The sequence below is a fragment of the Megascapheus bottae genome, chromosome 2, assembly GCF_031878675.1.
Source record: "Megascapheus bottae isolate mThoBot1 chromosome 2, mThoBot2.hap1, whole genome shotgun sequence".
In the NCBI taxonomy this organism is placed as follows: Eukaryota; Metazoa; Chordata; class Mammalia; order Rodentia; family Geomyidae; genus Megascapheus; species Megascapheus bottae.
Genome location: NC_143510.1, coordinates 29,923,770 through 29,950,615, shown reverse-complemented (window position 1 = coordinate 29,950,615; position 26,846 = coordinate 29,923,770). Strand labels below are relative to the sequence as shown.

Sequence of the window (26,846 nt, the reverse complement as noted above, 5' to 3'; positions counted from 1 at the left end):
CAATCTCAGATCGTGGGTTTATGGGTCATGAAGCTAAAACCATTGAGTTAAATGCAAATTAAGCCTAGGGATGATTAGACAATAGGATTTCATTTCACGGTACAGTCCCAGAGAAGAAGTGAGGAGGACTAAATGAATGAACCCCCAAATGCTGAAGGGTGAAGGGTCATCGTATTTGCAACTCATTTTCAAACCCACATACACACACACATACACGAGGGGGGAAGAGTGAGGGAATGGTGTATATGTGTGAAAAAAATTGTGTGCATGCATGTGAATGAGAGAAAGCGAGCAGGTGAGACGTGTACACAGGGATGTGGAAATACATAACAAATATAATAATGGACACTTGAATACGGAGATCCTTCTTTGTACAACTTTTGCAACTTCACCAGAAAAGCGCAACTATTTCAGTCTCCTACAAAAGCCCTCGGGAGGGAAAGCATGTGGAGCTGCTTTCTACGTTTCTATTTCACAGAATCATGTAATGGGATACGTGCCATTAATGCTACGAAGAAGTGCACATGGATTGTGTCTGAAGTCACTACAAGCTCTTCTTTCTGACCTGAGTATGGTTTAAAGACAAGGACTACAGATCCTTCCTCCCTACCTAACAACAATCTACCCATCAATCATGCCCTGACAGAACCCAGCCTGCTACAGCAGCCCCTGGTGAGGGACAGTACTGCACAGCCATATGTAAGCAGAAAACTGAGCACAGAAACTCGTGGGTACAACACACCCTATCAATAATAATCAGTGAAGATTATGGTATTGCAGCAGGTCTGATGATGTTATATATAGCAACTAAGCAGATCCTTTGCAGAGAAAGGAGAATGTCACAAGAAAAATGGGACAACAAGCCAGGTGCTAGTGGCTCACAGCTATTCAGCAAGCTGAGACCTAACGAGAGCAGTTCAAAGCCAACCCAAGCTGGAAAAGTCTGTGAGATTCTCTTCTTTCCAATTTACCTCCAAAAAGCTGGAAGTGAAACTGTGGCTCCACTGGTAGAATGCTAGCTAGCCTTGGGCAGAAAAGTTCAGTGACAGTACAGAGGCTCTGAGGTCAAGCCCAAGGATGGGGGAAAAAAAGGGGGAGGGGGTTATCCAAAGAGCCCCTGCTGCTCCCATTCCTACATCTCCTTTTCCATGACCTGTCACAATTCTACTGGCCTCAGCATTGTGGCAGATCCTTCCTGGAAGCCAGCCTCTCCAGAGGAGAAATGTGTGCATACTTTAGTGGACCCTGCAGACAAGGCCACTTTGAAACTGGTAGATCAAAAGAACTGAAGGAACGGCCACGCTTTGGTCTCCAAAAGCTTTGGTGAATGGTGGAAATCTGAGGCCACAGATCTAAAGCTACTTCTAATTCCCCGACACTGAGAGAAGGCACATGCAAATTCGTTACCACATCATCTTCATACACCAGAGACCAATCCCAAAACCCTTACATGAACATGACCCGCTAATTGGGCCCCCAGTGCCTCCATCACAAATAGATACTACAACTAGTGGTGTAATTAGCAAGCTTCTGCTGCCAAGACAACCACCTTCTTTTTTTTTTTTTTTATTTCCCAGATAAAGAATTTGTCCTTCCTGACCTTAAGTTTCAAACCTCAGCTATTTGGGGATGGAAAAGGTCTACTCAATCAGAGGAATCTATCACCTAATGAAAGCAATTAAAGCATCAATTAATTCAAAATGCGTCCTAGCAAAACAAGGCCAGCATTAAGCAAACAAAGAAGGAGGAAAATCCTGTGAAAAGTAAACTGTGTTAATGACATGTCCTCAGTCCCAACTGTCCAGTGGCTTCACCATAATACAGATGAGGAAGAGAGCCACATCCCAAACAGCATCTTTAATTTCATTGTCTCCGGTGATCATCTATTTACTAGTTTCCCAGGCAGTCAATGCTACAAGTTTTCTCTCCGTGGGGCATTGGTGTCTCATACTTACAATCCTAGCTTCTCAGAAGGCTGAGATCCAGAGAAGCATACTTTAAAGCCAGCCAGGAAGAAAAGTACAAGAGATTCCATTTCCAAAATAACCAACAAAAAAAGACAGGCTGGTGGTGTAGTTCAAATGTTAGGAACCATGAGGCCCTGAGTTCAAACCCAATATTGTCCCCTTTTTCCCCCAAAAGAGAGAAAAAAGTGCTTTCAAAGACTCTTCTACTATTAACCAACAGAGAGAGTTTGCATCTTTGGCTTTCATCAACTATGAACTAAGCTTTATACTGAACCAAAAAAAAAAGTTTTAGTATTTATAATACATTTCTAATACTGCTTTTATTTGTTATGTTTTGTGTGTGGCAGTATTACAGCTTAAACTCAGGGTCTTGGCACTGTCCCTCAGTTTTTTTGCTCAAAGCTAACATGCTACCTCTTGAGCCACACCTCCACTTGCAGCTTCTTTGCTGGTCAATTGGAGAAGAATCTCATGGATTTGTCTGCTCAAGCCCAACAGCAATCCTCAAATCTCAGCCTTCTGAGTAGCTATGATTACAGGCATGAACCACTGGTGCATGGCTTAAGTTGTTTTTTTGTTTGTTTTAATTCAACAATCTATCCAAAGGTTATAGACGAAATGTTTAAGTCATTAATTCTACCTGGGCTCTGATATTACAATTTCTGTGTCCCTCTGTGTACTTTTATGAAGTCTTCTATTTTCTGTAATAAACATTTGTTATACTTCAATCACCAGTGAAAGATTATGAAAACAAGGAGATGAAAATAACATTTCCATTCAAACAGAGAGCAGATTTCAAACTCCAGCATGTACCCAGTTACCTGTGGAGCTTGTTGAAATGAACGCATGCTCTCTCATTCCACTACTCTATCAGGGCAGAAATCCTAATTTTCAACAAGATTCTTTGCTTGCAAGGAACAAGCATAACTATATTCTGCAGTTAAGAATCTATAAAATACAACAACTCAGATGCCAGCCAAGTATGAAAGTGTAACCAACAGAATGGTACTAAAAAGGACTTAAGACAAAGCACAACTACCTGTAAAAGTGAATGAATGCAAAGACAGGCACTGGTATCTCACCCCTGTAATCCTACTCAGGAGGCTGAGATCACAGTTATAGCCAACCTGGGCAGAAAAATCCAAAAGACTCTTATCTCTAATTAATAAACAAAATAAGCCAGAGGTAGAGGCGTGGCTCAAGTTGTAGAATGTCAGCAAAGAAGCTAAGGGCTTGGGCCTGAGTTCAAGCCCCAGCACTAGTCAGGGAAAAAAAAATTATATATGTGTATATGTAGATATATATTCACATATATAATATCATACATATGCCAATATATCATATAATCATATGTGATGTGTCTTATGTGATATGTATTATAGATCATATATGTGATATATTATATATATCATGTGTGCTATATGTTGTATATAACATGTGTGAGGGATGTGGGGGGGGGGGGAGGAACTAGCCAGAAAGAGCAAAAACACTTAAAACACAAGCAAACCTGTATCTTACTTGAAACTACTGTGTTCTGCAGGAAGCACTTGTCTTCACAGTAAAACACAAATGAAATTGCCTCTTATTGATTTTAATTTAAGTTGGAACACTTGCTGTCCCAATGATGTCAGAAGAAAAGGTGGACAGGGGCAAGATCTGAGAAGAAGAGAAGGGCTCTCGTGGCAATGGGACACTGCCAAACTCCAGTGCAAGCAGCCATTAGCCACCACCGCCAGGATTAGATGTGACACATGGCTTTGCATTCATCACATCCTCTGGGCCTCTTAACATTCTGGATAACTTTTTATTAGTCGTATTTTTAATTCAGGCTCTAAATGTTGTTCAATTAAGTTTGAGTCGTTTCTATACAGAGCCTTAGGCCTCTAATTTACAAATAAAATCAGGAGAAGCAGTTCTAGCTAAGTGTTACCAGCATGTCTCCTCAAGACAGGCTGCTGGTCTCTCACAAACAAAATAAAAGCCTTTGCATTCTTAAAGATAAAAAGCTGTAAATAAATAAACTTCTAAAATACAGTTTAAGAGGGGGAAAAAATTCAAAAATTAAAAAGAAAAAGCACCCACAATACAAAAAGACTTTTGTTAGGAAGAAGGTTCCTGTTCTCAACACCCACTTACCTGCCCTGGTAAGTGATACTGAGCCCTTTGTCTGAAAATGCCCAAGATCAATCCTGGGCTAAAGAATGCAGAAAAAGAAAGCACTGAAAGGATCTTATCTATCTCTAAGAATCCAATCACATACACACAGTCTATCTTCAGAAAGCAAGGATCAGAGCAGCTCTAAGGTTCCATATCTCAGAAGTTAAGAGAGAAAATGTTGCCCCTGTGTCCAGGGCTCAATCAATCAAATCCAGGAAAGAGGGGAAAAACTGGGACAAATAAGTCTAGCTTGGGAATTATCCTTCCTACCAGGAAGGAACAGGGCCAAAGGTGCCTGGTACCCAAGGTTCATGTCTGTAATCCCAGCTACATAGGAGGCTGAGATCTGAGGATCACAGTTCAAAGCCAGCCAGGGCAAGCAAAGTCCATAAGACTCTTATCTCCAAATATGTACCACAAAAAGCCAGTGGTCCAGCTGTGGCTCAAATGGTAGAGCACTAGCCTTGAGTGAAGAAGATAAGCGGAAGGAAGGAAGGAAGGAAGGAAGGAAGGAAGGAAGGAAGGAAGGAAGGAAGGAAGGAAGGAAGGAGAGAAAAGCAAGGCAGCCTACTTACTCCATGGCCAAACACCTTCACAGGCTCAGAACAGCCTCCTTATTACTGTGCTCAGCTGAGTTGCCATAGCTTCACAGAGAAGCTCCTAGACATTCAGGGTCTCCATCCATACTGCCATTTTATTATCTCCAGTGTTTCACAGCTACGTGAACTGTTTGGGGGATCTCTACCTTACATATGCTCAAATTCACACCCATTTTTAGAACCCCACAGCATCAAGCCAAGTGCAAACACGTGCTATTTTCTACTAACATCATCTTGAAGCTATCACATCCCTTGCAATAATGTGGAAGAGGTTCCTACCAATCATTCAAAATCTTCATCCACCAAGGGAGAGCTCAAATATTCATGTGCCATATTTATAGCCTAGAAACAGAAAGGTCCAAACAAAAGTCAGTGGCTTCACCCAGCAAGGACTCTGCACATTCATTCACAAAGACAGTGGAGGTAAACTCCACCCCAACTCAAATCTCAGCATACCTGGGATAATTGGCCCAGGGTTCCAACTAAGCTAATTCTAGCTGCACCTGTCCCCTGTGACATAAACTCATCAACCTGAGACCATTCCCCTTCATAGAGATTCAGCATCTATCACAGCCTAGAGCCAGAATGGTGAGAAACCCACCTAATCCACTGGGGTTGTGTTGACAACCCCAGTGGAGGATTCCACAGCTGACCTCATGTGACTCAAAACATAGGTGTACTGGAACTAGTAAGAGGACAAAAATATTTTGAGGCTTTATGTGGGAGGTGTGTATGAGATATCAATGAATTCGGTGTTTAAGACTTGAATGGCATCATCAAGCTAGCTCATTACACCTGTGCAAATACTCTAAAGTCTGAAGAAATTAAAAATGTAAAACACTGGTAGTTTTCAAGCATTTCAGATATGGGATCACCAACCTATATTTAAAGCACCTATGAGTTGGACACCTATAATCCTAACCACTCAGGAAGCTGAGAACTGAATAAAGATCATGGTTCCATGCCAGAAAAGTACTTGAAACCCTTATCTCCAATGAACCAAAAAAGCCTGGTATTGGAAGTAGAGCAATGGCTCAAGTGGTAGAGCACGAGCCTTGAACACAAAAACTAAGGGACAGCATCTAGGCCCTGAGTTCAAGCCCAAGGACCAGAGAAGGAAAAAAAAAGTATGGTGGTACATACCTGCAATCCCAGCACTTGGGAATCTGAGGCAGGAAGTTCACAAGTTCAAGATCAGCTTGTCACAAATAGATGAATGGGTAGCTAGTTAATTAATTAAGGGTTTGCCAAATGAGAGTGAGCGGAATGTATTGTAAAGCTATATAGAAATATAATAATGAAATTCTCCTCTGTATAACTAATATAACTAATTTTATTTATTTATTTATTTTGTGGGTCGTGGGACTTGAACTCTGGGCCTGGACACTGTCCCTGAGCTCTTCAGCTTAAGGTTATAAACTTACCCCTGGAGCCACAGCCCCCCCTTACCATTTCCTAGTGATTAACTGGAGATAAGAGTCTAATGGTCTTTTGTGCCTGGGCTGGCTTGGAACCGTGATCCTTAGATCTCAGCCTTCTGAGTAGCTAGGATTATAGGCGTGAGCCACCACACCTGGCATATAAACTAATTTTTAGAATATCATTTTAAAAAAGAAGATTAGCTAAGTGCCAAAATAAAGAAACAGCTCTGGTGTTCTCTCATGGACTCCTGGTCCTATTTGACCTCGGTGACCCCTGTCATATTCTGTAGCCTCACTCTCATATTAATAAACATAAACCTCCTGTCACAAAATGGTCCCAACAGCAATAGACACCTACACTCAAGTGGGCAGGAGAAACAAATCAATTACAGAGTTGAGGAAACAACAAGGGAAGGACTGCCACAAAACCCTGCTACTAGAACAAGAGTTGTACAGAAAGATTTTTGACCTTCCTCCTTACCCTGGAGCTTTCACACTTATAGTCAAATTAAGTAGTCTCTGAAGCTAATTAACAGGTGTGACAAGAAAGTAAAGAAAAAAAAAGGAAGGGAGGGAGAGAGGATTTACATCAAGTACTCAAGGCCAGAACTGTGATGATGGAGACAGAGGCTTCACTACAGTATCCACCTACTGAACTTTCAGAAGTTAAAATTTTGCTCTAACTATATGATTTCTTATCTCTTAGACAAGTGCCAAAAATATAACCAGCATAAACACCTGACTGGACCAAATCCAAATGCCTTGTACATGTCACAAGTCCAAGAATATATTTTTGCTATCTCTCCATTAAAAGATATTACAATATTTCGAAAAAAGCAATACAAACCTTACAGTACTTTGCTGATACACGACCCCCTGCAGACAACGGTGCAATATATCCAGTTACCCTGAAAATATGAAGCTCTCCAGAAAAGTGCTCCCACCAGAAGAAAATATTTTTTTGCCAGTCCTGGGCCTTGAACTCAGGGCCTGGGCACCGTCCTTGGGCTTTCTCAAGACTAGAGCTCTACTACTTGAGCCGCAGCACCATTTCTGACTTTTTTCTATGTATGTGGTACCGAGGAATCAAACCCAGGTCTTCATGCATGCTAGGCAAGCACTCTACCACTAGGCTAAACTCCCAGCCCAGAAAATAATTTTCAAACCCTATTACACACCAAGTTTTCCTCCTCCTTCTTACTTACATGCATGCTGTATCTTCAGTTTAGAAATGTATTCCTGCATTTCATTGCCCCTAAATTGGAATACAAAGACATGACCAAAACCATAGATCCTACAGTGGCTAAGTGCTTTGGAATAAAGACAGACACACAGCTATGGAATCAGCACCTAATTCAACAACTGGCAAAGCTATCTGACACTATACACATCTCCTAACTTAGCAAAACTCCTATTTGTACACTTGGGAAATGCAAGGATGAGCTACAGAAAAGGTATATCCAACAGTGAGCAAGAAGCTAGCCCGCTTCAGAAGCTCTCACACAGTAAGGGTCCATCACGGTGCTCAGTGCTTTACATCAGCCACGTTTTTAAAACACCTGTTGAAGAGGTAGCAGCCGGTTTCTAAGACATCCTCTTTCACCCCCTACCAATGGGCTAGGAGAAGGAGGCTGTTCCTACAGCTCAGGGTTAGCATGGAAGACAACCCCAGTGATGAGATAGAATGAGGCAGGGAATGGAAGAGGGAGGAGCGTCACCAGGGCAGAAGCTGCAAGGAATACCAGCACTCTCTTCAAAAGGGAGTTGTTCTTGAGAGCTGGGCAAGACAATTGTCAGAGCTTAGTATGGACGGTTGCCTTTAAGAATCACTTTAACTCTGGGCTTTCCGCAGGTTAAGGATGTCCTTGGAGAATACCTCTTCTTCACTGTCCCACATGGGTAGCTAAGAGCCCTCTCCTGGGGCACCAAGCAGGCAACCCCATATCCTTTCCATACACTCCCTGTTACCACTCCAGCATCCTTTATCCCACCTAAAAACCAGAACAATTCCAGATTTCCTCCCCCTGCACTATACAAAGGGCAGGTGTCCAGCCTACCAAAGTCATGGGGAAGTGGTAATCCCAGAAGGAACCCAAAAAATAGTGAAACAAGGATGTTTCTATATACCCCACTGCTGCACCCTCTGCCTCAGGGTACACACTGACACAGCAGGACCTAGGTAACACTCAGGAAAGCCTAACAGAGCTTTCTGGTCAAGGGATCTTCTGTCTGCTTCTCTCTTCCCTTTCTAGTTAGGTATGGATACTCGTGGCTCCCTATTCCTTGCAAGGAGGAATCGAAAGTATCCGAAACATTTACATCTGTACTCAACATGTGCAGACTTTTGTCTCCTGTCACAGATCCCTAAGAAATACAGCATACCAACAATCTGCATTGTCTTAATTAATCTAGGAGTGATTTAAGATAAACAAGAGGATTGTGGAAGTTATCTGCTAACACTATGCTGTTTTAAAGAACTTCAGCATCTGTGGATTTCTGTTGTGCTTGTGCTCCAGGACCCCATCCTCTCCCCACCCCCAGATACCCAGGGTGAACTGAAGCAGGGTGGAGAGGAACAGAATGCTCACTCCATTGCACAGTCAGTCAATTTAACACTCTATTAGAGAAAGGAATCAAGCATTCAGAGAAGGGCTTCGGAATGCAGATACAGAGAACCATTATCCAATCCAATATACTAAACAAATCTACAGCTGGATTAAATGTCTACACTAGTAGTATTAACCTAGAGTGCAGAGCTTGGATCCTATTACAAGCCTGGCTGTCCATAAAAACAGGAATTTGAGCTTCGGTAAAACAAAATCACCCACAAAAGCAAGTGTAGAATCCCAAATGCTGTGTAAGGAAAACACAATAGCTTTTTCCACCCAGGTAGGAGAATGAGGCCCAAAATGCATTAGCACTTTTGTCAAGGATATTTTGAAGACCACATGCCATCCTTAAAGATCTGCAAGGGCCTATTCTGCAGTTCCAATAATTGCAGAGCTCACCTACAATGTTCACAGTATTTTTTTACTGTCTCTGATTTTCCTCAGCAGAAGCCTGCAACCCTCCCAAGACCAATGACACATCATCAACCAGAACCAGCGAGGGAGAAATCAATGCCAGGAACTTGGCTCGATCCTCACTCAGGAGCTTGAAAACAATGATGGCTATTCTTTTCAAGTGCTCCCTAGATGCCAGGCCAGTGTTCTAGGCCTGAGATGGTTCACCTCATCTCTTCCTCCAACTACCTCCTGGAGCACAATCATTATTCTTCACAGACAAACTCACAAAACTAAACAAGTCCAACCCAACATCATGACTCCCAGCCTCCGTTGCTTTCTAAGCAATAGTGGCTTCCATAAGGCAACCCTCTCTTGGGGCTAAGTTTTAAAGAGGTAAAAAAAAAAAAAGAAGAAGTAACCAGGGTTAATGGTAATTATACAGTAGACTACAGAAGTGTTATGTTCATCTTCAAGATGAGACAGGGTTGGAACAAACACTACAGACAAGAGCTATGAGATTAAAATGCAATGAATGAAACCAGGCCTGGAAGCTTAAGCCTGTAATCTTTCCTACTTGACAGGCAAAGATTGGGGGATTTGTGGCTTGGGGCTAGTCTCGCACAAAAAGTTCAAGAGACTCCATCTCAATTAATGGCTAGGCTTAGTGGCATATGCATGTTATCCCAGCTAAAGTTAAAGCACAAAGAGGAGGATCACAGTCCAAGCCAGCCCAGGAATAAAGCAAGTTCCTATCTTGAAAATAGATAAGGTAAAAAGGAATTGGTGGAGAATCTAGTCAGTAAGCATGAGGCCAATTTCAAACACCAGTATCACACACACACACACACACACACACACACACACACACACACACACACGCGCGCGCGCGTGCGTGAGGGAAGGGATGACATTGTTCACAAAACAAATGTACTGTTTATCTGACTTTCGTAACTGTACCCTCTGTACTTCATTTTTATAGTAACAATTTAAAATTTTTTTGAACTGCAATGCACAAATACATGTACAATCTATGCCACATAGGTTATTCTAAATTGTATAGTAGTCATACAAAATATAATAAAAAGCAGGTGATGCTAATTTTAGCCAGATTTCCTACTCCATATAGCAAAAATGCTACCATGTTACTAGGTAAAACACATTTTTAAATTTATACTTTACATGCTTTTTTCGTGCTTCAAACACATCTCAACTCAGACAAAGTCACATTTTGAATTTCAGCAGACACATGAGGCTGGTGAATACGACAAGAGAAAGACTTTCATAGTAAACAAGCTAAGAACTTGCCATCTAAAAGAAAGGGGTGGGGGGAAGGTAAATCATATCCAGGAAATAAATACAGGATTTCTTGATGTCATCCACATACTTGGCTTCATTCCTTTCCCCTTTCATCCCTCATCTCAGATTTCCTTACAAAAATAACACTTATCAGAGGACCAACTCAAATATTCAGAAACAAGCTACCCTAAAAGTAACAATGAATTTATTCACAGTAAACACCCATACTTCATCAGGTATAAACAAGAGAGGAAAGGGATCCATTAAATCAGTCACAGTTTTAAAAACTGCTGTCACCAAGCCCACACTTAACACATACTTAAATAGCTAAGAATTCAGAAAAGGTGTCACTCTGGAATACAAACAGTTCTGAAAGTACTACAATCTGATGCAAAACCTCTGGGCTTTGAAGTAAAGGAAAAATAAGCAAGCAATTTTAGATCCCTAAACTTCCATTAGTGGATCTCACCAATTAGAATGTGATGTAACCTCCGTCAAGAGATCGCATCTGTTGTTTTTTTTTTTCCTGAATAAACAAACAGGAGACGGAAATCAATCCTGAGAACTGGGAAACCTTAAAACTTGTCCATCATAGTGACCTATCTATTTGCAAGGATGGGAAAGCTTCCTTGAAGATGCTTGGTTGGCTAATGTGTTTCAGCATAGCACAGAGATGGCAACCGAAGGCCTTTCCCAGGTTAACTCTTCCAAACGAGTCCACAGTTTCATCTAGGTTTCTAACAAACAAGAGTTCTGTAATCAACTAGCAATGTCTGTCATGTCCACACAATACTGATCTCTGATCCCTCTATTTACAAAAACTGTAAATAACACAAGGGCAGGAAGTAGAATGCTGCCAGCTTTCATTTCATTTTCCTCCTGTTCACACACATCAAGAGATCCAATGTGCCCACAATAACACAGACAAAGGCACATTTATCATCTCAGTTATGAAAATAGCAGGAGAAAGCCAGGCGTGGTAGCTCACACCCTCCATCCTAGCTACTCAAGAGGCTGCAATCTGAGGATCCTGCTTCAAAGCCAGCCTGGGCACTAAAGTCTGTGAGACTCTTATCTCCAAGCACTGTTGCTCAAGAGGTAGAGCAGTAGCCTTGAGCTGAAGAGCTCAGGGACAGTGCCCAGGCCCAGAATTCAAGCTCCACATCAACAAAAAAAAAAAAAAAAAAGCCAGAGAATAAGCCTATTTGTTCCAGCTAGGGAAAATTAAACCTCGGTGACTTGCTACTATCTAGATTAAAGTGTTTCCCACAGGCCTTTCCATTACCAATCTGTGGTACTATTGGGGAGTAGGGCTTAATGGAAGGATGCTAAAGGAGAAACTGGGATCCTGGCCCTTTCCCTTTTCCTCCTGCTTCTCTCCGTCTTCTCTCTTGCCTTTCTCTATCTCTCCTTTTCCCACCCTTTCTCTCACCTTCTCAGCCATCGTAAGTTCTCTCCTGGCCACAGCTTCAAAGCCACCATGGATGGAAACTTGTGAAACCATGAGTCAAAAATGGTTCCTTCTTGTAAGTTTGGTATTTTGTCACAGAAACAGAAACCTGACAAACACAATAGCTATCTCTGCTAAACCTCTGTGAACACCAACTATTCCTGAATAGACATATGGCCTTTAATTCATCCACTACCAGGCTGTACTAGCAGAGAAGGAAGGATATGTGACAGTGACCCAAAAGCCAGTTCAAATTCTGGCTCTGCCCCCTTAGTTGTGGATCTCTGTTCTCCCTAGGCTCCAGATCACCCCTCTCTTCCAAGGGTTCATGGTATTAAATAAGAATTTGCATAAGCTGAGCATTTGTTGCAGAGGTATTAAGCAACAGGTATGAACAGCAAGTGCCATTTGCTGTGTGCATAACAATCTTCTGGTGATTTTCACATCTATCTCAGTAACACATCACAAGAACTCTGACACCATTGAAACACAGTATGACCATTTTGTAGATAAGAAAAACAGCAAGTGGCTACAAATAAATAGCTACAAAACTTGATATTCAAATGGATGCTGTTCTTAGGAGAGGAAAACAGAGGCACAATACCTATGTACATCTGATCCTATAAGATAATATTTGTGGAAATGAACTCCAGAAAATGCAAAGAAGAGGTTTTCTTTTGGTTTGTTGTTTCTGTTGTTTTTTTTTTTCTTTTTGTCTTGTTTGTTTATCTGTCTTTGTGAGAGTAAGGGGGGGAGACACAGAAATGGAGGGACAAAGGGTAAACAAAGGCAGCAGTAGTCCTCACTAGACACTATGTAAAAAAAAACTATACCACTTGTGGGTGAGAACAGGCAGGAAAAACTGGAAGAGACCAAAGGAAGGGATGATATTGTCTCAAAAGAAATGTACCTTTTTCTTTTTTTTTAAACTCATCCCAGACGCTGTCCCTGAGCTCTTCAGCTCAAGGCTACGGCCCTGCCCTGGAGCCAAGCCCCATTTCCTGTTTTCTAGAGGTTAAATGGGCTGTGCCTGGGCTAGCTTTGAACCTTGATTCTCAGATCTCAGCCTCCTGAGTAGCTGGGATTACAGGCATGAGCCACTGCACCCAACTAAGAAATATACTCTTTATCTGACTTACATAACTAACTCCTCTGTACATCACCTTTAAGAAAATAAAATAAAGCATTCACTCAAGGATCTGTTCAGTTGTGGAAGAAAACTATCATTTGCATCAGTTCTTCAACAGGGGAAGCAAAGTAATTTCCACAAACACCTTTGTTCACATGGTCAGAGAATGCCCAAGGTTTTCCCAAGGTTCTCCCCAAAGTTAGGTTTTTCCTCCATTGGGCCTCATGAGCAGACACAGAATTCTCAACATCAGCAGCCTCCTCATCTCACTTAAAAGTATTTCATTAAGTGAAAAAAAAATATTTCTTCTAAAAAACATAACCTAAAACAATGTTCAGAAAGAACTTTACTTCCAGAATTAGCAACTTCCAATTGAAATAATTACAGCAGCCTCTTTTCAAACTGAACAACCAAGGGGCTGATGTTTAAAATTTGGGAGATGTTCTGAGATTCTCTGACCATGTAAGGAAAAGAAAATAACTGGTTTACAGAACAACTGACTGGATAAGGAATAAAGCAGGCATGGACAAGCAAAATGTTCTAGAAAACTTAAGACTCTGCCTAAATGCATTCAAGATCAGCACCATTCAGCCACACATACGTCTAATCCACAGCATTAGCCAAGATAGACAAGCAGTGCTTCTCATCCAAGAAAAATAAAGGGGGGGGTTCATTTCTGGCAAGCCAATCCTTAAATAGATTCAAATCAAATCCCTCTTTTTAACTGATCAAATAAGCTGAGATCACAAATAGAAGTCAACACATTGCTATGTAATATTTATGCGGCAGGACACTTGTAAAGCCAAAAAAAAAGACACACTAAGACAGCTGGGCTTCAGCTTTACAGACTAGATAGATAGGAATAAAGTCACATCATCAGCCAACAATGCAACTATTTTACATGACTAAGCCAGACAATAAATATTAAGCCCCAACCAAACATGACAAAGAAAAAGAAAAAAAACAACAACAACAGCAAAAAAAAAAAAAAAAAACCTGTCCCTCAGGTAGAAATCATCCTTACAGGGCTGGCAAAGCCCTCCAGGGATCAGATTAAGTGAGAGTTGTAAATAACCACTGCGGGCCAGGTGTTCATCCCGTTCCCAGGGGTAGTCACTATTTAATTCTAGCTTGCTGTTGTTACCAAGCAAGAATACAGGCCCTATGCTCCTATACTCCCATTTTCCAAGAGTAACCCAGTCTTCGGTGGGAACTGCAAGAGGGTAGGGGCTCCCATCAGTTTACGTTACCATTATTCCCACCCCCCAGCCCCCATGTCTAAAACAGTGCCTGGCAGTGCTAGGAAAACACTTGCTGTTCTGTTGTGTCCATATGAGATGCACCTGGCAACCTGAGCCACACCATGGGTCCTTTTACTTTTGGTTTATTTTTCAGGTATGAATCTATGTAAACAAATTGAAGTGTACATCTTCCATTCTCCTGTCCCCACCTATTAAGTGCTAGAATTACAGGTGGGCATCACACCTGGCCTCCAAATTTTAACTCATCTTTTTCTTTTAAGCACACTATAGTAAGCAACAGAGTATTTTGGGGGGCAAATTCCGCTTGAAAAACTCTAGGTAATCCCAAGGGCTGTGCTTCTCCCTTTGCTTTATAGAGTAAGACACAAGATCCAGAACAGGCTGGGAGTTCTCAGGTTAGACAGACTCTCTACAGCCCAATCATAAATCACAAGAAACAGTTTTAAAGACCATCTGTAACTTCACTGGCATGAGAAAACCTGTTTTGTTCCTGGAGTTCAGGAGAAATAAAGCTGAATGCTCATTTTTAAAGTTAGGAGGAAAAAAAAAAGAGGACTGGGTGCTGGTGGTTCACACTTGTAATTCTAGCTCCTCAAGAGGCTGAGATCTGAGGATGGTAGTTAGAAGCCAGTCCAGACTGCAAAGCCCTCTATCTCCAGTTAACTACCAGAAAACCAGAACTGGCACTATGGCTCAGAGAGGCACTTCGAACTAGCCTTGAGTAAAAGAGCTCAGGAACAGCACCCAGGCCCTGAGTTCAAGCCGCAAGACTGACAATAATAATAATAATAAGGCACATACTTGAAATCCCAGCACCCAGGCTAAAACAGAAAGATCTCAAGTTCAAGGTCAGCCTAAGCTACATATACAAGACCTAGTCTCAATAAATAAATAAACAAAAATAAATCAAGCCAGGAACTGGAGGCTTACACCTGTAATCCTAACTACTCAGAAGGCTGAGAGCTGAAGACAGCCTAGCCTGGGCAGGAAAATCTATAAATCTTCAAGTAACTATTTAAAAAAAAAAATCAAACTACGGCTTAAGTGTGGTACAGTGCTAGCCTTGAGCAAAAACAAGCTCAGGAACCACTCCAGGCCCTGAGTTCAAGCCCTGGACTGGCACCAAAACAAAGTCAAACAAAAGAAAATATATATGCATATTGTCTGAGTATGTGCATGCATATAATCCTGTTTAATCAATAAAATATTAAGTTTAATTTAATAGTGAAAAGACAAAGGAAGATTAAGCACTGTCCCAATTCCTATGAAAGATGCAAGCAGGGTCAGGATTTGAAACCATCTCTATTTCCTCTGTCATTTTTAGGAGACTGTTTACTGGTTTAACTTTTTTGGCAGTACTGGGGACTGAGGTCAGGGATTCATGTTTGCTAGACAAGAGTTCTACTATTTGAGCCACATCTTCAGTCCTTCCACTGCCTCAGGTCGATACTTCTGAATTTAGGATGCCCTATCACCTTCTTTCTGCAACATTACTAACAAACTCTTCTGTATTTAACCTGGTGTGTTGCCATCACCATTGAGATGCCAACGTGACTCACTCCAGAGACTCCAACCTAAGCAACTGCCTCCGATCAAGAACCAGGCTCACCTGCTATTTCCCAAGGGAGCTACCAGTCTAGGACAGGTTCCTGTGTCCAGTGCTCTGGTACCTTTTTATTTATTGGCTTTGCCAAGGAAATTTGATTGCAAAAAGACCACAATGGCCCCTAAAATCTGAAATGAATTCTAGAAGTCAATTAGTCATAAGACAGGGAAATAGGGGGCCAGGATCGTGACCTAGTGGTAGAGTGCCTGCTAGCATGCACGAAAACCTGGGTTCAATTCCTCAGTAGCACATACATAGAAAAACCCAGAAATGACTCGGTGGCTCAAGTGGTAGAGCTCTAGCCTTGAAAAAGTCAAAGGACAGTGCTCAAGCCCTGAATTCAAGCCCCAGGACTGGCAAAAAAAAAAAAAAGCCAGGGGTGGTGGCTCACGCCTGTAATCATAGCTACTGAGGAGGCTGAGATCTAAAGACCAAGGTTCAAAGCCAGCCCAGGCACAAAAGTACCTGAGACTCTTATCTCCAATTAACCTCTGGAAAACGGGAAACGGGGCTTGGCTCACAGGGTAGCCTTGAGTTGAAGAGCTCAGGGACAGCGCCCAGGCCAAGTTGAAGCCCCATGACCCACAAAAAAATAAAAAATGAAAGAGAGAGAGAGAGAGAGAGAGAAATAACACCAACAGAATCAAAAGTCTTGCTCAAGATCTCCAAGCTATTAAGTTAGGTCCGGGAGATAGTTCTGAACTCACAAGGAAAAATCCAGAACCCTAAACCATCTCTTGCTAAGTACAACTTAACTCCCCTCTTGCCTTTCCCTGAAGTCCTATATGATTCAGAACTTGCATTCTACACCCTGGTACTATAAGTTATAATAAAAATACCTCATGATATAAAGTAACCAGAGTCTAGGCCCCAAACCGAAGTTCTCAAATTACTAACCAAATCAATTTAGAATATTTTGAATATGAGTGGAATGAAAAAACTCACCACCAACAAATTCAGACTCTCTCTACAGTTATTACCAGCTTACCAGAATCTAAAGTGATCTGCTGAAAGGCTATCTCTATGATATAACCAAATAAAACCCTATGCTAATTGCCTTGCCTCCTTATTCAACTGCAGCAAATACAGGAAGGCACCCTGATCTCTAACAGGGTTTATGGTACTTACTTCTATAGGCAAAGTAACAGGGCAAGAGACTTTAAAAATGAGTCTGTCATTGAATTGGCCCTCCTTTGCAATTAGGAAATACAGCTTTCAAACTAACTTCAAACAGCATCTGCTCCAAAATTCAAACTGATAAGAGAAAACTATTAAGCCTATGTGACCTTAGACAAGCAACAACCTTCTTCCAGCTTTATTTTTCTTTTTTTTTTTTTTTTTGCCAGTCCTGGGCTTGGGCTCAGGGCCTGAGCACTGTCCTTGGACTTTCTCAAGGCTAGAGCTCTACCACTTGAGCCTCAGCACCACTTCTGGCTTTTTGCTATGTATGTGGTACCGAGGAATGGAACCCGGGTCTTCATGCATGCTAGGCAAACACTCTACCACTAGGTCAAACTCCCAGCTCCCAGCTTTATTTTTCTAATCCTATATCCATCCTATGATGATTTCCATTTCTGGAAAAAATTGAAGCATATAAAATACCCAGGCAGTGTCTACATCATGCTTGGTTAAGTGTGTGCATTTGTAATTGCTATGCCCATTTTAGAGATGAAAAGGCTGAGGCCCTTTTGAATTTCAGGCTAGGTCTCTGGGGTCTTGGTGTGATTTCTGATTTTAAGAGGTACTTACAGCAGCCAGGTGCCAGATGCTTATGCCTATAATCTTAGCTTTTCTGGAGACTAGGATCTGAGGATAGTGGTTCAAAGCTGCCCAGATAAGCAAGTCTATGAGACTCTTATATCCAAGGAACTACCAAGAAAGTCAAAAGTAGAGGTTTGCTTGAAGTGGTAGAATGGCAGCCTTGAAGGGAAAAGCTAAGGAACAGCACCCAGGTCCTGAGTTGAAGGCCCAGGACCTGCACACATGAAAGGAAGGGAAGGGGGAAAGGGAAAAGGGGAAGAAGGAAAAGAAAGGAGAGAGAAGAGGAAAAGAAAGGGGGAAAGGGGGAGGAAGAGGAGGAGGAGAAGGAGAGGGAGAAAGAGAGGGAGAGGAGAAAAAGAGAGGCACTTGTAAAACCTAGAACTCTCAGACCTCCAGTGCCACCCAACACCCCAAAAATATTAGGCAACTTGCTCAAACAGCCTACCAATCCAGGGGTGGCTCAAGGACTACCTGGACTCTCAGCCTCCAAATTGTGAATAGAAACAATTCCAGAAAATTGTTACTCGGAGAGAGGGGGTAAGACTCACTTATAACCATTGCTTTACCAATAAATCTTCTTGACAATTCTGAGGAAGTTTTAGAAAAGACAACCTTGAAGTCAACAAGCAATGCCTCAGTAATCTGGCCTATGCTTTCTTGCTAAGCAAATTTGTGTGTGTGTGTGTGTGTGTGTGTGTGTGTGTGTGTGTGTGTGTGTGTGTGTACACAATGTGCCAGTACTTCACCTCAAACTCAGGGTCTAGGCAATGTCCTGCAGCTTATTCATTCAAGGCCAATTTGCACCACAGCTTCACTTCTGGCTTTTTGGTGGTTAATTTGCATTGAGTCTCAGATTTTCATGCCAGCTGGCTTCAAACCTTGATCCTCAGATATCAGCCTCCTAAATAGCTAGGATTACCGGCCATGAGCAACCAACAGCCACATCCAGAGAATTTCAAAGCAATTTGTCATCTGATTTTAAGTGCACTGCAAAATGTATACGGCTGCGATGCTAGAACTCAGACAGCTCTTTGATTCACATCGTAGCTGATCCAAATTCCTCAAAAGTGTACCCATAGCATTATGCAACCCCCTGCTTCCCTCTGCTCTTTAGAAAGATAGTATCACAGACCCAAAAATAAGAGCAGTTGTCCTATTTTCTTCCATGGAAGTATATTACATATCCATGAACCGTGCTTCTATTTCTTCTGTTTTAGTTGCTAGATTTCAGCAGCCAACTGTGTCACTTTGCTACTCCCCCAAAATAGCTAAAACTGAGTTGTTCAAAGTCACATTTTGTTGTTTGGCCCAAAAAACTCTCTTCCCAATTTCTGCAACAAAAGCAAGGGCCCTTGCTAGGGCTAGGACTGGAGTTTTCCTTGGCATGTAGGTCTAAATTTGTGAAAATACAGAGACAGGTCCCATGAGTTTGTTCAAGGGTCATAAGGGTGAGAATTTAAAGCAGACCACTGCTGGCTTCCCATTAAAACTCCAAAGTGACAGGAGTCAAGCAGAACCGTGTCACAGGTTTCCAACACCAAATACACAAAGCTCAAGAAGAATTAACAAGTGGAAGTACAGGACCTAGAGACTGTCTACCCAGGGATTTAGGAGAGCCACACAACGTGGCACTTTCAAGACTGCAGGAAGCATCTGGAGCAGAGAAAGCAGAGCCATGTGAAGAGGATCTCAGACCTCACTCTCCTCCCCTTAGCCTCATGACCCAACAGTTGTGCTCTCACAGATCAAGGACAGTACTTTGCCCTCATCCTGCCATGCAAAGCCAGGTAACCACACCTCAAGATGTGTTACTTAATGTATAATAAAAGTATATGTACACAAAGCCAAGCACTAGTGGCTCAGGTCTGTAATCCTAGCTACCTCAGGAGGCTGAGATCTGAGGATCAGTTGAAAGACAACGCAGGTAGAAGTCTGTGAGACAGTTACCTCCAATTCGCTAAAAATTCTTAAATGTGGCTCAAGTAGTAGAGTGTGAAAAAGGCAGGCAAAGGTATGAATATACACAGGTACGAATAAATCGGTGTTTCTACCTATAGTTATCACTGGCCATTCCACCACCCTTTTCCACAAACTCCATCCAAATTTTCCCAACATACATTTCTTGAGACTTACTATTTTTGATGTAGTGCCAAGTCCAGACATACACTCTCATCCGAGCTTCATAAAGACCTAAGCAACAGGCTGGTCATACAACTCTCAATAGCAGCCTGGCTTAGAAAAAAAAAAAAAAAGTGAAATAATAGTGTTAAGAAGTGATAGGCCCATGCCAAGAGCATAGCCTAGTGGTAGAGTTCTCACCTAGCATCACAAAACCCTGGGTTCGAATCCTCCATACCATAGACACGAGCCTCAAGTGGTTGAGTGCTAGCCTTAAGCAAAAAGTGTCCAAGGACAGTGCCCAAGACCCAGGATTGAAAAAAAAAAAAAAGTGATAGGCCCAAACGGTCTTTCCTTGCTATGTGCTGACCAAACAATATACCACCCAACTTGCGTAAACTGACTGGTGGATGGGTACCAAAGTTCTGGATGTGCCAGCTGCCTCCTACCCCCTCCCAACCTCACAGAAACCGAGTACACCTGATGAACTCTCATTCTTCCATTCTGCCCTATAAACACTTGTAGAATATTTTTAATATTAACAACATGAAGGTAGGCATGAGAGGCTCATCTGTAATCTTAGCTACTCAGGAGTCTGGAACTCCCTGGGAGATCAAGGTTCAAAGCAAGCCCAGGCAGAAATGTCTACAAGACTAAGATAGTCCATTAACCACCAAAAATAAAGCAAACCATGTCAGTAACAAGAGAATCCTTTTTCACGGGTGGGCACTTGATTTTCAGAGTGCACAGAACATTGCCAGCTCCACTATCCTTTTTAGGATTTTATTTTATTTTTTCCTCCCTACAGTCCATATGGTTACTCCCATTCCTCAGAGGGGAAACTGGAAGTTATCTAATGTTTTAATCCTTTGCAAATATTTCCTTAGGGCCAAAAACAAGCAGCCTGACTGACGTGAGCCTCGGCCACCTCGTTCTGGGACGAATTCAGTCACCATTGCCAAATCACATTCAAGGTTCTCACAGGCTGCTGGGAGCAAGTTCTTCCTCTCAGGTTTTTCACTTCCCTGAGCCGTTCCCTCTCCTACGTCAGTGGCTTCTGGCCTGACCTAGATGCACACAGGTGACCTAGGGGGAGGGACAGTCTTACTTAGGTTCCTCTATAGTACTAATTACACAAGGTCTTTTACTTCTGACTAGCCACAGTCAAATACCAGTGCTGGTGAATGTCACTTGTCCTCTTATAGTGATCTCTTCACTGGTGATTTGAGTGCCCCCAAGGCTACCGGCCAGCATTAGGCATGTTGGATAGAACATTAAGTTGTGTCCATTTTCTTCCATAAGCTTTAGATTACAACGTGTGTGGCCACGGAGAGATGAGCCCCAGAGATGAAAGCACTAATCCTAGTTTTTTGTTGTTTGTTTTTTTTTAATCTCCCTATTCCAAATGCACATGAATCATCTTCATCCTGCCTAGGAATGGCATTGCATTGTCCCACAATCTGTGGGTGGAAAGGATGAGTAGAAAACCTGGTTTAAGATCACCACTGCCAAGCCTGACCTGCACACATCAGTCATCCAAGCACTATGAAGGCAAAGAAGATGGAGAAAGCAAAGCCAGCCTGCAGCAAAGCACATAGAAATACTCCATCTCAACCATCATTGCCACCACATTTCGTGGGAAATGAGAGACGCTAAAGCAACTACCCCCTAGCAATACTACAGACCTTCCTCCCCCAGGCAAGACCAAGGTGCCTAGACTGTTCTTTTGGTTCAGATGCCAGTAAAAATGGAGGTTAAGAGGAGGGAAGGAAAAAATGAGGGGAAAGGACTTCCCTACTCCTGATTATGCACGAGCATTTGAAATATGCCTTGTAAATTGGTGTCTGAATATTTATTCTGTTAACTGAAGAGTTTGGGTTTTTTTTGTTTTGGTTTTTATTTTTTGTTTTTTTTATTATTTTTTTTGGAAAAAGAGAAATGTAAATCTGAAAGGTTGTTTTGCTTGGTTTCACAGCATTAAGTAGTCAGCATTTCCGGGAAGAACTTCATATAAACAACAATATAAAATTATTACCAGGGAAAAAAAGGACTTGCTCAAACTACACTGGGGGCGGGGGGGAAGCTGTCCACTGTGTTCTGGCATTAAAGCTTTCCTAAGACCCTTCTTCCTCTACTGTCCAGTGATCCTGTTATACCTTATAATCATGCCCTAACCTCATCCATTCTGGTCTATAAGGGAACATCAAAGGTTTTAATTCCATCACCCTAATCAAAGGGATCCACTGTAAAAGCTAGGAGAGTCTTGTTAAAACCAGAACCCCTGGGGAGGGGGAAGGGGAGGGATGCCTGTTATGATTTCTCATCACACTTCTGAGAATGAGACTGTGGACTTGCAAAATATTACTTCTGCCTTTCCCTAAGAAAGTCCTGCTTAGGAGAGTCAAGATGCTCTCTAGTCACCAATCTCCATCATCCAAGGTACACAGCTTCCTACTGCTAAAGCCTAGATGGAATCAATAGCCCCACGAAATATCAGAACCAAAGAAGTTTCACTCCAAGGGCCAAATGAGAAGAGATACTTTTTTTTTTTTACTTTAAATTTTGATTAGCTAGAGAAATTTTAAAATAGGTAACGCCCTTTTCAAGTGACATATTTTACATCCGGTAAGAGGCAATTAAATTCCCAAAGACTAGAGTTATAGACTAAATATTAAAATGAATCTGCTCTTTGCTTTAAAATCAAATGTGCTGAGGATGCTGGGAGGAAGGGGGTAGATTCAGATGAAAATGAAAATAAACGAATCTGACCATTGTTAGAGCTAAGCAGGAGACAGAGGGGTCCATTATATTCTTCTGTCTGTATAGATTAGTCATGATAATTTTTAAATATCAAGAACAATGGAAGGTGTCCAATATCATGTTTGATGACATTTGGCTTTTACACTTGGTCTCATCTGAGGGCTGGAGGCCTAGCTCAATCAAATCCAGTAAGAGTTAGGCTGGCCCCCAGGTCCAATAAATAAATAAATAATCTGTGATCTCAGCAGCTGCACTGCTGTTTTAAAACTGAAAGATGGAGTGGAGTGGGGAAGGCTCATGCCTTTCATCCTAGCTGGTCAGGAGGCTGGGACGAGAGGAAAAGTGGGGAGAGCCATCTACAATTAACCACCAAGAAGTCAGAACTGGAGCTGAGGCTCAAGTAGCAGAGCACTTGCCTTGTGGGGGGGGGGGGTTGGGGAGCTCAGGGACAGGGGCCCAGATCCTGAGTTGAAGTCTCAGTACCAGCTAACAAAACCTGCTGTCTCTTATTCACGGAGTGGGGAAGATCCTGCTAGTTTGCCAAGCCTTCCCCCAGAGGATGGTGGCCCTGTGTCCACAACAAAACCTGGAAATTAAAATACAACTGAGAAGGGTGGTGTGATGCCGAGTAAACCAATAGAATCATGAGGTTAAGACGAGATTCGGGTTAAGAGCCCACAAAGAAGGCCCCTCAAATCCAAAATGCAGGGCAATCGTGCATTCCCCCCATTTCAATCATGTAAAAAGCTTCGCAGGTGACAAGGGGTGGCGGCTCGGGCCCAATCCCAATCTCCAGCCGACCAGAAGGGGCAGCGCCAGCGCCGTGAGCACCCTCTTCTTGATGGAGAGGGGGACGGGTGCTGCACCCAGCCCCCAGCCCACACACACACCCCATCTCAGGACCTGCGCTCTCCTCCCAGGGCGCATCGAGCCGACGAGCGGCTCGGGGGCGCCCCCTGAGGTCCAGCAGCGTCACAGCCACCTCGGGAAACGGAAAGACACCCCCACCCCCACCCCCGACCTCCCCAGGCTGTGTGTGTGTGTCTGTGACACGGTAACTTTACCTGTTCCCAAAACCCATCCCTGCTCTCCCAGCTGCCCTTTCCCAAACTCCAACCTGCCTCCCCCCCCGGGGGGGGGTCTGCCTCCTCCATCACTGTCCCTATTTCTTGCCCTGTCCCTAGACTTCTCGAGGCAAATCGGGAAGGGGAGCCTTGATCTGGCAGAGTGGACAGGTAAGGAAAAATGAGACCGATCAATCGAGTGCAAATCCTACCCAGTCCCTTTTTTTTTTTTAATTTCAGGCTGTCTCAGGACGCCCGGAAAAAGAGACAACCCCGGTTGTGTATCTCCAGGAATGGAATGGGAAATCAGTGTTTTCGCAAGGTTGCCCTTCACTGCCCCGATGAAAAAGGATCTGGGGTGCACCCGAACCCACGCAGCAGACAACTCCCCGGGCCAAAATGGGGAAGCTGTGCCGGGGGGGGGGGCGCTTCGTACAAACACTCCACAGTGGTTTCTAAGGGTGAAGGGGCGGCTGTTTCCCATCGGAGATGCCCCTCGACCCCAATCCCACGGAGACTGGACCCCGGGGTGGGCAGAGCCCAGGCTTCGTGGGAAGGAGCGTGTGGACAGCCCGGGAGCTGAGTGCCAGGACTGTGACCAGACATCGCGCCGTTCTGGGCACCGGAGGATGCCCAGGGAGAAAAGAAAGAAAAGTGTGTGGGGGGTGGGGGGAGCAGAAAAGACCGTGACCCTGAGGATCACCCTCAAAACGAGGAGGGTTTTGCTACCAGCCCCCCCCCTCCCCGGGAACCGGCCCCCGAGGGCCGCGAGGGCGCCAGTACGGTGCTCCAGGCGCACGGCGAGGCTGCACCAAACCCCGGCGCTGCCGATGCAAAGGAGTGGGGGGGGGGGCAGGCGGCGGGGGAGAGGAAACATTGGGGAACAGTCGTTTTTTCCCCCCTAGATTCAGATAACCCTCACCTGAAAGTGCCCAAGAAGTCGTGAATAAGAAGAGAACGGGGGTGTCCTCTGTCCTCCTAAGAGCCAGGGAAGAAAAGCACCCCATTTTTCCCACCCTTTTCCCAAGCTGGGGCTGGGAATGTGGCCTCCATCCCCGGGGAGTGTTGGGGGGGGGGCTGGGTAGCTTCCAGGGAGTTGGGGGTGCAGCCCGCGGGCCCTGCAAAGGCGAGGGTCAGCAAGGCTGGCTGGCCTCTTCCCTGGCGAAGGGGTGGGGTGGGGGGGCTCTGCCGGCTGGAAGCGGAGGGTCGCCGAGCTACAACACCGCTTCGTGCCGTGATTTAGTAAGAGTCGTCCACGGCCAATATTGCTCCTGTCTTAACCTGACCAGAAAGGAAGCGGTCTGGGTCTGTCAGCTGCGAACAGCCTGCAAAAGGGCAAAGATGAAGGTAGGCAGGGCGCGGGAGACAGGAAAGAAGAAAAAAAGAAAGAAAGAAATCCACCCTGGCGCGAACGACAAACCTAGTCCTCGATCCGCCCCCCTGCGCCCCGACCCCGGCAGCCCAACCAAGTGGAGGCGCGCGGCGAGGAGGCCGAGGGCGCACCGGGCTCCCGCCTCCCCACCTCCCCACGGTGCCCAGACGACCCACCCCGCCCCAGCCCCGGGAGCTGCCACGCGCTGCCGGCACCCAGGCGCAGTGGGTACCACATCCCTGAGCTGTGGTGAAAAGAGGCGCCCCCCAGCCCTGAGGCCAGAACGCGAGCTGCTCCCCACCTCCCGAATCCTTTGCGGCCAGCCTCCTGCTTCCATCCCCAAGCGCCAGCCTTCCCCGAGTGTCTCAGAGCCGCAAAGCAATGTCCCCCCCCTGTCACTCCTCTGCCACAGCTCCTTCTGCCTCTACCAGAGACACCGGACACCACCCCGGGACTCCACCATCAACGCCACCACCACCACCCCAAAAAAGCCCAAAGCATCCTCTCCAAGGCTCCAGTCTCCCGAGTCGCTCAACAACTCTAGCCCTCGCGATGGGTGCCGGATTAGCAAAGCAAAACCCATTTCCTCCAGACCCCAGTTCCCCGAGGGCCCCAACCCAGAGTGCTAGTAGACCCCAGTCTACCCAATCCTCCTCCCCGGCCGGCCCTTCCTGGCTTCCACTCTCCCCAATCACCAGCCTCCCTAAATATTGCCAGAGCCAGTGAAGCAGATCTTTTCTTCTTCGAACCCCCCCCCCCAGCTCCTCCCTCCTTCACCCTCTCCGGGGTCCCTAAGACTGGAGCCCAAGCTCCGCGCCCCAGCCACAAACTCTGCCCTACCCCGCGCGCGCGCGTGCGTGCGGGCCGGGGCCGGAGCCCGGGCCGCGTCCTCCCCTCCAGCAGCAGGCACTCACCCGGGAAGCACACGACATAATGGAGCACAGAACTGGTGATTTTCAGGAACAAAATCCACCAACACGGTTCCAGTAACCTCCGCATGTCCGAAAACGCACATCGAAAAGAGGAGGGCGGGGGGGGGGGTAAACTTGTTGAATAAGTTCTCGCTCCCGTGCGAGGCTCCGCTGAGCCCGGGCGCTTTCCCCGCTCGCCGGCTGCACGGGGGCCCCCCACGCTCGGCGTTGAGTCCCGCTGGAACCCGGGAAGCCGCCGTGCGCCCCTCCCGGAAAAACCTCAAAAAGTGACCGGGGATGCAAAGCCACGCTGTGGAGGGGGACGGACGGTCCTCTCGGCGGAGAAGGGCAGCTTTCCGTTCAAAGCCAGGCGAGCCGAGCGGGCAGGACGAGGACTCGGCGGGCAGCGGCGATGCCCGGGGCAGGCAGGGGCCGGCTAGCTGGCGGCGGCTAGCAGCCGACGATCCCCAACTTGAGTCGGCAGCGCTGCCGGAGAGCCGGCGGGCGACTGCAGGGCTGAGCGCGGTGCGGCGCGGCGTCTCCGGGCTTCAGGCGGGCAGCTCCTTCCAGGGCCCCGGGAAGGAAGGAGGCATGTTTGCCAGCGGGGAAGGAGAGGGCAGAGGCGGGGGCAGCGAAAAGCTTCCCCCTCCCTCCCAGAATAGAAACGGCCGGAGGAAACCGAGGAAAACACAAAGGCTCTCAGAGGGGCGCTGAGACGAGGGCGCCTTCAGTCCATGCTCCTGAAAGTTGTGGCTCCGGCGCAGGCTGGGGAGAAACCGGGAGCGCGGGGCTGGAAACTGGCCATGCCTCCATACAGGAAGTAACATGTGAGCATGGATCCTGGCAGAGACTTTAAAGCCGGCGAGCGAGCGAGCTGGGGACGCGCGGCGACGGCGGCGCGCGAGCAGGGGGCGCGCGGGGACGGCGGGGGCGCGCGTCCGGGAGGCCAGTGGCGGGAGCGCGCGCTG

General features: G+C 45.1%; 1 protein-coding gene across 3 annotated transcripts in view; it reads right to left on the bottom strand.

Annotated features, from left to right (window-relative positions):
• Ptprg (protein tyrosine phosphatase receptor type G) overlaps positions 1 to 26,212 on the bottom strand; it is a 667,714-nt gene extending 641,502 nt beyond the window's left edge. The window contains exons 1-2 of one of the 3 annotated variants that reach the window (XM_090323309.1): positions 25,882 to 26,076; positions 10,451 to 10,457 (exon numbers count right to left, since the gene is read on the bottom strand). In XM_090323309.1, the coding sequence (XP_090179435.1) occupies positions 10,451 to 10,457; positions 25,882 to 25,982 (108 nt within the window). In that variant the 5' untranslated portion in view covers positions 25,983 to 26,076. Of the gene's footprint in view, positions 1 to 10,450; positions 10,458 to 25,881 lie in introns of all 3 variants that reach the window. The other 2 variants (XM_090323299.1, XM_090323290.1) reach the window with 2 other exon arrangements.
• Positions 26,213 to 26,846: the final 634 nt, after the last annotated feature.